Raw genomic sequence first — 12,390 nt, forward strand, 5'->3', positions numbered from 1 at the left:
AAATCTTGTCACCCTCCCTTAAACTAAATGTTTGAAAAAACATTCAGTTTAAGAATTATCAAATGCGCATACTCCAGTCAGCCTCCTTAGTCTTTGAAATGTAGATAACTTCAATGACTTGGTCATAATATCAGCAATTTGATCTTCACTTGTGCAGAAGTAAAACTCAATTACTCCATCCTTCATCAAGTCCCTTTAAAAATGAAACCTGACATCTATATGTTTGCTTCTTGCTTGACAGGATTTTTAGAGAGTTTAATAGCTGAGCTATTATCACAATAAATTTTAACAGCACCTTCTTGCTTGAAATATAACTCTTCAAGTATTTCCTTTAGCCAAATTACTTGAGAAGACAAACTGTTGCAGCTACAAATTCTGCTTCTGTTGTGGATAAAGTCACAATTGGTTGCTTCTTTGAACACCATGAAATAGCTGCTGAACTCATCATGAAAACATATCCCGAGGTACTTTTTTTATCATCGAGATCACCTGCATAATCACTGTCAGTAAAACCAATTAAATCTGATTTTTCATTTTTCTTTGTAGAACAAACCATATTCAATGGTTCCTTTCAAGTATCTAAAAATTCTCTTGGCGACTTGAAGATGTATCTCCTTTGGGCATTCCATGTATCTGCTGATAAGACTTACAGCATGCATAATATCAGGTCTTGTAGCTGTTAAATACATCAAACTCCCAACAATTTGCTTATAAATTATGCTGTCAACCTTCCTTCCTTCAGGATTTCGACAAGCTTCAATCTTGCTTCAACAGGAGTGTTAACAGAGTTACAATTTTCCATTTAAAACCTGCCCAAAATTTCTTGAGCATACTTCTTTTGCGAAATAAAAATTTCAGCTGCTGATTGAACTTATTCTAATGCCCAAAAAATAATGCATCTTTCCAAGATCAGACATATCAAATTCAAGCATCATAGATTTTTTAAATTTTGTAATCATGACACTATCATTTCCTGTAAAAATAAGATCATCCACATATAAGCAGACTATAAGCATTTTTCTTCCATCTTCAATCTTTGTAAAAAGTGTATGCTCATATGGACATTTTTTAAACCCCTCCTCTGAAAAATATGTAGGAAAATCGGTGAGCCTCCGAAACTATTCTGGTGATACAGATTATCAATTCTCGATCCGATCGAAATATAGCGGAAGCGATTATATAATTTTACAAATTATTAATCAACACATGAATATAAATCAATGAAGAATTTAAATTTACAAAAAGAAAATGTTTTATAGAAAACTAACCTCTTTGTAGTTTTCCTCTTTCTTAAATTCTGGGTGCGTAGAAATCACAGCCTTCCAGTACGATCCTTCTATTGACGGTAGTGTGTGGGCACTCCAAAATACAAATCTTAGAAATTAATTATTTTTCTCTCACTCTTTCTCTGTCCCTTTCGTCTCCAACTCATGAAAACATATATAGGGAGAGAGTGGCTATGGAAAACAAGGAAGATCCTTTATTAAAAGAAAGATCAATCAAAGATTTTCCTTCTTCCTTTTTCGTTTTGTTTTACCGATTTATTTCAAGAATTTTCAAAATTCTTTTTCCCTTTTAATTGGTTTTTCACGGTAAAATCAAAAGACCTTTTATAATATTTAATATATTCCAAATATATTAAAGATATTATTAATATCCTTTTGGATTTCATAATATTTAATATATTCCAAAATATATTAAAGATATTATTCTTTTGGATATTACCATAATAACTCACAAATTATAATTATCACATAATTATAATTTTAATTAAATCTCATATTTAATTTATCTCCAAGCCGTTGGAATTATGGAAACAAATTTCCATCTTCACCTTTGATTTCTAAATTACATTTTTAGCTCGTCATTGATAAAGAAGGCGTACTGGGGACCATGGACCTATAATAAGAAGCTTCAATAAATTGGATAAATAATTAAACTCTTTAATTAATTTATTCAATTTATTAATTCCATTATTACTCCACTAAAAATATGAAATTGCACTCTTCTTTATTATAGAATATTTTACTTTATGAAAAGAGTCGTCCATTGATATAATCATTACATACGAATTAATCCTCCACAGACAATTCATAATTGGACCTAGGAAATTTTCCGTTTACCTCTCCAATTATTTTTAAACCTCATTTACCATTAATCCACTAGTGAGTGGTTCAATTTATAATTCCATTATAAATCGATTGGGCCCAATACTCAGTTCCAGAATTAACAAATGAGGGAATTATCTTTCTGCTTCCCGCAAGAAGGAATGGATTCCATATCTGTAAATTTATATTCCCAGTCATTCATTTTAAATGTAAATCTAAAATGCAAGTATTGAGAATGCGTAATTGTAAACTTTAAACAAGCAAATTAAGAATTACATAGAAATAAATAGGAGTTTATAATTACTTAAGGATTAAGATCTATCCATATATGATCATCTTTATGATTTAATTTGAATTTCATAGTATAACGGAATTTATTATGAAATTTCTAATTAAATTGGTTCAAGTCCTACATAATCTCATTATATATAAATGCCCCCAGCTAGATGTCTCCACATCGACGGTCCGGATAAGACAGTCACATTCAAAATGTTCATGGGCCGCATTAGTGATGTTTTAATTAAAGATCTCATACTTTAATTAATTTCATCACAGACTTAATTTAAGTTTATTATCCATAATTTAATCCTCTTGTATATATAACTCTTATATATACTAAATTATGGTTACATCCAATAAACTAAGGATTTTACTATGATATTCAAAACAAAATATGTTCAACAATAAATGTCACTTTTATTAAAAAAATCATAATTCAATTACAATGCTTTGAGGGCACTATCCCCAACAAAATATGCATCTATGAGACTATACCAAGCACGTGGAGCTTGTTTCAGTTCATATAATGCCTTTTTGAGTCTATAAACTTTATTTTCACATCCATATTTTATATAACCAGGTGGTTGATCAATAAATACCTTTTCTTGAAGATCACCATGCAAGAATGCTGATTTAACATCCAATTGGAAGATAGGCCAAGATCGTTGTGCTGCCAATGTTATCACTAATCTAATTGTGTCAAGTCTTGCAACTGGTGCAAAAACTTCTTTGTAATCAACACCAAATTCTTGCTTGTAGCCTTTTGCAACTAAGCGTGCCTTGTACTTGTCAATTTCACCATTTTCTTTTAATTTTGTCTTGTATATCCACTTGACCCCAATTGTTTTATGCCCTTTTGGAAGATCAGTTAACTCCTATGTATTATTCCGTTCAATGGCTTTAATTTCTTCATCCATGGCCTTTCGTCATTTTGATTCCTTGACAGCTTCTTCAAAAATTGTAGGATCACAATCGAAAAATAGGGCAAAATATATAAGTGGATCATCAGATTGACCAATTCTAGTTACCTCGTAATCTGCCATCCAAGCAGGTCTTCTTCTAGTGCGTTGAGATAGTTCTTCACTTTCTATTGTTGGTAAGCTTGGAATGTATACTTCATTTTCTGATGAATGTTGTTGGTTATTTTTTGTTGTTGATTGCTTCTCTTCATCAATTCCATCAAAGTTAATAGGTATTTGTTCTTCAGTAAAGTTGTTATTCCATTGATAAAATTTTCTTTCTTCAAAAACCACATCTCAATTGATAATAATTTTCTTAGTGATAGGATTATAAAGTTTATAAGCTTTTGATTGATCACTAACACCAAGAAATATACATTTTTCTCCCTTGTCATCAAGCTTGATCCTCTTCTGATTTGGAATATGAGCATAAGCAATACATCCAAAAATTTTGAAATAATCTACCTTTGGTTTCTGATTGCTCCATGCTTCTTCTGGTGTCATATTCTGAACTGCAAGTGTAGGACTTCTGTTTAATATATGAATACTCCAGTTGACTGCTTCAGGCCAAAAAGCTTTTGAAATACCACATTTTGCCAAAAGACTTCGCACCATATTCAAAATAGTGCAGTTTTCCGCTCACAAACTCCATTCTATTGAGGAGTATAAGCTGCAGTTAGTTGCCTTTTAATCCCATGATTCTCACAAAAGAAAATTCTTGTGAGATATATTCTCCACCACGATCTGTACGTAGAACTTTGATTGGACTGCCTGTTTCTTTCTCAACTAGCTCTTTATAGCTCTTAAAGGCTGCAAATGCTTCAGATTTTTCTTGTAAAAAATATACCCAAGTTTTTCGACTAAAATCATCAATGAAAGTGATTATATATCTCTTACCTCCATTAGAATATAGATTAATTGGGGGTATTATCTCGACCACTGGAGAAGGAGATTATGAGCTATGGGATCGAGGTTATCTCTGGACGACTCTCGACCTTGGCCATAGTACCATCATTGTTCGATGATATACTGGGGAAGCAGTCCAGAAGATCAAGCAAGAGATCCCAGAAGGAAAAGGCGAAGGCTTCCGGATCGCCGATAATGGAGTATTATATTTTAGGGATCGGTTATGTATCCCTAACGATCCGGAACTGCGTAAGAAAATTTTAGAAGAAGCTCATGGAACTCCCTATGCTATGCATCCAGGATCCACCAAGATGTATCAAGACCTGAAAGGAAGGTTTTGGTGGTCCGGCATGAAGAGGGATGTGGCTAAGCATGTCAGTACCTGCCTGACCTGCCAGCAAGTCAAAGCAGAACACCAGAGGCCTGGAGGAGTTCTGCAACCGATTCAAATTCCGGAGTGGAAATGGGAAGACATTTCTATGGATTTCATTTCAGGTCTTCCCAGGACTACAAACGGATACGATGCTATATGGGTGATAGTGGACAGACTGACGAAGTCAGCACACTTCCTAGCAATCAAGATGACATATTCAATTGAGCAACTAGCCCAATTGTATGTTAAAGAAATCATCAGATTGCACGGTATTCCCAAGACCATCATCTCAGACAGGGATGGTCGATTCACTTCGCAATTTTGGGAATGTGTCCACAAGGCTCTAGGCACAAAGCTAAAGTTCAGTACCGCGTTCCACCCACAAACAGATGGACAAACGGAAAGGGTGAACCAGATACTCGAAGATATGTTAAGAGCTTGTGCCTTGGATTTCAAAGGGAGCTGGTGCCGATATTTATGCTTAGCAGAATTTGCTTACAATAATAGCTACCAAGCTACTATTGGGATGGCACCATATGAAGCTCTGTATGGACGGAGATGTAGATCTCCTATCTGTTGGTATGAAGGTGGTGAGAAGAAGGAAATGGGAGTCCAGACGGATTTCATCAAGGACACCACGCAAGCCATACAGAATATCCGCCAACGGATAGAAACTGCACAGAGCCGGCAGAAGAATTATGCCGACCAACGACGAAGGCCATTGGAATTCAATGTCGGAGATTTTGTTTTCTCCGAGTTACTCCAATGAAGGGAATTATGAGGTTCGGCAAGAAAGGAAAGCTAAGTCCACGATACGTGGGACCATACAAGATAGTGAACAGAGTCGGCAAGGTGGCTTATGAACTCGAGCTACCTCAAGAAATGGCTGCTATTCACAATGTGTTCCACGTATCCATGTTAAAGAAATGCATTCCCAACGAGGACAAAGTGATCGAGCCACAGGCAATCCAGATCCAGGAAGATCTAAGTTATGAAAGTAAACCTGTACAGATCCTGGATCGAGATGTCAAAAGACTACGGAACAAGGAGGTACCGTTAGTCAAAGTGTTGTGGCGAAATCAGCAATCTGAAGAAATGACATGGGAAAGCGAAGAAGACATGAAACGAAAGTATCCAGAATTATTCTAAGTTCGAGGACGAACTTTTTAGAAGGTATGGAGGATTGTAATACCCGTAAATTTCCTTCTATAATTCTGGAAAATAATGAATGATTGTTTGAAAAAGGGGTTTAGAATATTTTCTAAATGGCCCTTGATGACAAAATGACCCTTAGCTTTAAGGGACCATAAGTAGGCTAATTTCCCTAATGCTGAAAGTGTTCAAAGACCTCGATAAAGAAATAAGAGACAGAAAATCTAAAGCCACCTATCATCTGACCTTGAAAATAAGTTACAAAACCACTAAGGGGACGGTGTGACTGATCAATGGCATTGGAGAGCACTAGTCAATGGTTGGTAAGAATCTCGAATTGCATTCTTATCTAAGTATATGCCCCCCTCCCTCCCCTCGATTAATGTTTGATTCCATGGACTCATACCAAGGAGCATAAGAGCTCGTGGCAGCCATGGGTGATAAAGAAGTGTGAAGCAAAAACAAAGGAGGGTGATGCGACAGAAGTAAAGCGGAAGAATAAAAGAGTTACAGACAAAGAGTGTTGAGAGCGGAGTTGCAGAAAAATACCATAGATAGAGCTTGAAGACGAAGCAGATGATAAATGTGGTAGTCGCTCATCGTCGCCAAGCTCTAATATACCCCTTGTTCATAATATCAACCGCTAGATATGGGAACCAAAAGGGAGGGCTACCACTCTGAGTCATTAGATCTTACATCCGAATCGACAAAACTAACAGTTGTCTCGAGTTGAGTGTGACATAGCCTTGAAACGCATCAACCTTAGACTAGACAACATTTATGATAAAAATGATATGTCGTCTCAGGAATGATATGTCATCACACATATCGCTTACATTAATAACACATGACTCACGGGTTACCAAGGCATTGGAGGGTAAGGCGGTAGAAACTTGATGTCACGTCATCCCTGAGCACAAGTTGGTGATAATTCGCTATTTGACAGGGTTAATTAGGGATTATGTTTATTTTATCACATTTCATGTTATAATTGGGTTTGTGAGCTTATTTCTTATTTTTGGATAATTTTGAGCTTCATTCAATATTTCATTAATTGAGTAATTTACTGGTATTAATGGTTTAAATTTGATGATTTTGCAGGGAATTAGGATGAAGCCACAAATAAGCCCAATTTGAAGGTTTAAAATCAGAAATGGGTTCATAATTGGCTCAGATTGGGTTTAGGCAGGCTCAACCATCTGATTTAATATAATTCTGGTTTAATTTGGGCTTGAGTCTGAGTCAAATCCAACTTGATTCAATCAATTAAAGAAGCCCGGTTCAATCAAGATTTTTGGGCCGGTTCAGTTGAACCAAATCCGGTTGAATCTCATGTTTAAAAGGGAAAGCCGGTTCAAGTCTTCGCCGAGCTCGGGGGGGCTAGGGTTTCACGAAGTCTTCTCTCGCGCGATTCTTCGCCGTTCCGTCTCCGAGCTCCGCCTCTCTTCCCCGACGTCCCGATCTGGTACAAACGGTGTCGGCAATCCAGTGGATCGACGAGCGCCATCCCTCCATTTGACGCACCGTGAGCGGAGCGCTCCGGTGTTCCTCCCCTGTCGTCGTTTCTCCGCGGCTGTGAGCGGAGTGCCCAGTTGCAGTGGCCGGCGACAGCTTCCCTCTTCGCATCCACAGAAGACCCGAGTGATAGTCGGGCCATGTTTGCAGTTTGCAACAGGAATACCCGGTCTTTGTCTAATTTGCAGTAGTATATCACCGGCCAGCTTCGTCTCTCCGCCGTCACCGGAAAAAGGGTAAGGTTAGGGGTTTAATTTATTTGTTTACTGATAGTTGAAGAAAATAAGTAGAGATGAATGAAAAATATTCTCGCTCATCATTTCTTTATTCAATATAGGAATATATACATTGTACAACAATTGTATATAGAAATAAAAAATAATAAATAAAAATTATTACATTCCTTGCTAAGAGGTTTTCTTCGTGATCAAGTTTTATCAGAATAGGATATTCTTTATATCAAGAATCTCTAAGATCTTGGGGAATAATTATATCCTTAACACCCTCCCACAAGCGAAACGGGGAGGCACACACCGTGAGCTTGTCTCGAAGAAGGGAAAAACGATGCGAGGACAATCCTTTTGTGAAAATGTCGGCAACTTGATCTTTGGTAGAGATATACTGAATCAGAAGTGCCTTTCGAGCAACACGCTCACGAACAAAGTGAAAGTCAATCTCAATATGTTTTGTGCGTGCATGAAAAATCGGATTGGCAGTGAGAAACGTGGCGCCAACGTTATCACACCAGAGAACCGGTGGTTGCAACATGGGAACATGGAGCTCACTAAGAAGCAACTGGAGCCAACATAATTCAGCAGTGGCATGTGCTAAGGCACGATATTCCGATTCAGTACTAGAGCGAGCAACCACTTGCTGTTTCTTAGAATTCCAAGAGATAAGAGTGTTGCCAAGAAAAATACAATACCCAGTGGTAGATCGACGATCATCAGGACAACCTGCCCAATCAGCATCAGAATAAGCAGTCAGACCCAGAGAAGATGAGGGTCGAATAAGGATACCATGGTGTGGCGTATGCCTGAGATATCGAAGAATACGCTTAACAGCCACCCAGTGAGAGGCGGTGGGAGATTGCATAAACTGACATGCACGATTGACAGCAAATGCAATTTCAGGACGTGTAAGAGTAAGATACTGAAGGCCACCAACAATACTCCGGTAGGGCTGAGGATCAACTAAGGGATCGCCATCATGGCGAGAGAGGGATGAACCAGAGGCAACAGGAGTGTGAAGGGGTTTTGAGTTATGCATCTGGGCTCTAGTCAATAAGTCTGTAATGTAGCGAGATTGGCTAAGGAAAAGACCTTGGGGTGTGCGAAGCGCTTCAACACCAAGAAAATAATGAAGGTTACCCAGATCCTTAAGAGGGAAAAGCTCACCCAGTGTGCGAACGACAGAGGCAATGTGAGATGGTGAATTGCTGGTAAAAATTATATCATCGACATAAACCAAGATATACGCCGTTATCTCAGAAGTGTGATAGACAAAAAGAGAGGAGTCTGATTTAGATTCAAAAAATCCAAGGTTGAGCAACGAAGTACGGAGTGTAGCATGCCATTCTCACGGAGCTTGCTTCAGACCATATATAGCTTTGTGAAGACGACAAACATGGTCAGGAAAATCAGGATGAATAAGCAACATCCACTTAAGTTAATAATTTTTATATTGTAACAGGTGGTAAAAAGGCATTACTCTGAATGATATTACTTTATCTCATGCAGGCTGATGATATGGATGATCTTTCTTCTTCCTATCTTTTATTCATATCTCATCTGATTTGTTTATACTTTGTATGGATTTGTTGGATGTGACTTTGTATGGATTTGTTTCATCGCAAATTTCGTTGGAAATTTTTTTGCGACGAATTTTTTGACAAAATTCGTCGCAAATTTCGTCGCAATTATATCGTAAATGCTGTTTTTTTTGTAGTGTGATGAATGGGTCATTCTTGGGAGACCGCAAATTTCGTTGGGAAATTTTTTTGCGACGAATTTTTTCGCCAATTGGCGAAAATTCGTCGCAAATTTCGTCGCAGAATGAATATCTGTTAGCGACAAACATAAATTTTTGTAGTGTGATGAATGGGTCATTCTTGGGAGACAGCAAGAGCCAATACAGTCGCAGAATAGTAGTGTACGGAGTACGGAGTGTCGCATGCCATTCTCGCGGAGCTTGCTTCAGACCATATATAGCTTTGTGAAGACGGCAAACATGGTCAGGAAAATCAGGATGAATAAAGCCAGGGGCTGAGACATATATACCTCTTCATGCAACGTCCCGTGTAAAAAGGCATTACTCACATCAAGCTGATGAATGGGCCATTCTTGGGAGACAGCAAGAGCCAATACAGTGCGAATAGTAGTGGGCTTGACCACAGGACTGAAAGTCTCAACATAGTCAATTCCTTGTTGTTGGTGGAATCCCTTAGCAACTAAGCGGGCTTTATGACGATCAATGGACCCATCTGCCTTCCGCTTTAGTTTAAAAACCCATTTGCAACCAACAAGATTTTGATGAGCATTATGAGGAACCAAAGACCATGTACCATTACTAATGAGAGCATTGTACTCCGAAGTCATGGCATCTCGCCAAGCAGGATCTTTACTGGCACCAGAATAGTTGGTCGGCTCAGAATAATTAGCAGTGACAAGAAGAGCACGAGGACGAAGAGACCCTGTCTTGGCACGAGTGACCATGGGATGTAAAGAGCAAGCAGGGGCCCTAAGCAGACCCGTGTCAGGCTGTGCCGGCGGAGACTCCGAGGAGGATGGAACATCAATTGGAGGTGTTGTATCCCTGATGATAGTGGACGGGTTACTGGGCAGCGGCGATGAGCAAGCATCGGCAGGAGACCCGAAGCCAACAGAGGTACCCAATACGGCTAGGGGAGGGGATGTAGATGATGATGGAGCATGGAGAGAAGCGGAGTCCCTGTGATTAAGAAAAGGAAAAGAAGTCTCATCAAAAACCACATGGCGAGAGATAAATATCCTCCTCGTAGGGATATGAAGACAACGATAGCCCTTGTGAGATAAACTATATCCTAGAAAAACACACTTGATGGATCGGAAAGATAGCTTATGACGATTATATGGGCGGGTAAGAGGAAAGCAACTGCACCCAAAAATTTTAAGAGATCCATAATCTGGAGATCGCTGAAAGAGCAACTCAAAAGGAGAACAATAATTCAGTGTCGCAGAGGGAAGCCGATTGATCAAATAAACCGCAGTAAGAAAGGCTTCATCCCAGTAGAGTAAGGGCATAGAAGCGTGGGCTAGCATAGCAAGGCCTGTCTCAGTGATATGACAGATTTTGCGTTCGGCAACACCATTTTGTTCACTTGTGTAAGGGCACGACAAGCGATGTTGAATACCTTGTAGTTCAGGAAGATTGTAAATCGAGCGAAATTCTCCTCCCCAATCAGTCTGTATAGCTTTAATTGACTTATTAAATTGATTCTCAACAAGAGCACGGAATCGGAGAAAGGTTGAGAGAACCTCAGATTTGCTTTTAAGAGGATAAATCCAAGTATAGCGGCACACAAAATGCACAAAATAGCGATACCCATGTATAGAGAATTCCGGAGATGGTCCCCAAACATCAGAATGTAATAGATCAAGAGGTTCTTTTGAACGAGACTGAGACAATGAAAATGGTAGTTTATGAGCCTTACCAAATTGACATGCATCACAAAAGGAAACAGTCTTATTGCCTAAAATAGGTAAACCATAATGAGAGATAAGTCGAGCAACTGTAGAAGATGCTGGATGCCCCAGACGATGATGTCATGTGCTAGCAGAAGAGCGCTCGGTAAGATAAGCAGACCGCTCGGTAGATGGTGCACCGGTCTGGGCTAGACGATAGAGACCATCTTTAAGGGTACCGCGAAGTAGTTCCACCTTCGAAGCCTGATCCTTAATAACACAATAAGTCGGATGGAATTCAAAAAAGACATTATTGTCAGCCGTAAAACGAGCAACACTGAGTAGATTTTTAGTAATGACAGGCACATGTAATATATTTCGAAGTCGCAATAATTTGGCAGGACTAAGAATAGATGAGTCACCAATATTCGATATGGGAAGAGTTGTACCATTGCCAACAATAATTTGCATAGTACCTTGATACGGAGAGTGTACTTGGAGATTCTCTAAATCCGCTGTAAGATGATCGGTGGCGCCTGAATCGGGATACCAAGCAGGATCAGAAACTGTTGCAGGTTCGGCTATCAAGGCTGATGGTGGTGGAGGAGAATTAAAGTTTTGGTCGAAACGACGTCGACATGATGATGCAGAATGACCTCCACCGTTGCAGATCTGACACTTTTGTGAAGTACGACAGTTAGCGGCGATATGACCAAATCTATCACATAATTGACACCTGGGTCGTTTATTTCCGTTTCGACCACCGCGGTAAGCACGACCCCCGCGTTGCTGATTATGGGCCGGAGGCTCGTGGGTGGTTATAAGAGAAGCTGGATTTGGGTTCTCCGAATATGAGGTTTGATACTGACCTAGCGAAGAAGTATAGTATGGTCTGTGAGGGTTGTGAGCCCCCACAGTGTTCGTAGGAGAGAGTCTACCAGCAGAGGAACCCCTGAAGTAGCGTTTGTCTGGAACGACGCCTCTGGGTGATCCGAGAGATAGATACGCCATGGGAGATGGCTCGGTGCCGTGCAACTGCTCCAGTCGTTGCTCATGAGTAAGTAGCATGCCGGTTAACTCTTCTATACTTACGCCTTCTCTCTTGGTTGTTATAGCAACCACCATAGATTCATACTCGGGTCCGAGTCCGCCGAGAATATAGAGCACCAGATCAGTCTCTGGAACTCGATGTCCAGCACCTATGAGATCGTCCGAGATTGATTTCATCTTTTGCAGATATTCGGTCATGGATAGTCCACTTTTCTTCATCGTCTGTAGCTGGAGTCGGAGTTGCATGAGACGTGCACCAGATTGTGAGGCCACCATTTTCTTCAATGATGCCCACAAGCGTCTTGAGGTGGTGCAGGAGGGGCCGACAACTTGAGCCAAGACTTCCTCCGACAGTGTTGAAAGAAGCCAACTAAGGAGACGTTGGT

At 39.5% G+C, this 12,390-nt stretch overlaps 1 protein-coding gene across 1 annotated transcript; it reads left to right on the forward strand.

Moving 5' to 3' along the window:
- Nucleotides 1-5,390: 5,390 nt before the first annotated feature.
- LOC141843898 (uncharacterized) lies at nucleotides 5,391-5,774 on the forward strand. Its single transcript, XM_074731922.1, has one exon. It carries the CDS (start codon nucleotides 5,391-5,393, stop codon nucleotides 5,772-5,774), a length of 384 nt encoding a protein of 127 aa, XP_074588023.1.
- The last annotated feature ends 6,616 nt before the right edge of the window (nucleotides 5,775-12,390 follow it).

This window comes from Curcuma longa, chromosome 13 (assembly GCF_044706935.1).
Source record: "Curcuma longa cultivar G26 ecotype Majalengka, Jawa Barat chromosome 13, ITB_CL_G26_1.1, whole genome shotgun sequence".
In the NCBI taxonomy this organism is placed as follows: domain Eukaryota; kingdom Viridiplantae; phylum Streptophyta; class Magnoliopsida; order Zingiberales; family Zingiberaceae; genus Curcuma; species Curcuma longa.

Excerpts from the sequence above, each read along its gene's own strand:
- LOC141843898 (XM_074731922.1), top strand. The coding sequence starts at position 5,391 with ATGAAGGGAATTATGAGGTTCGGCAAGAAAGGAAAGCTAAGTCCACGA.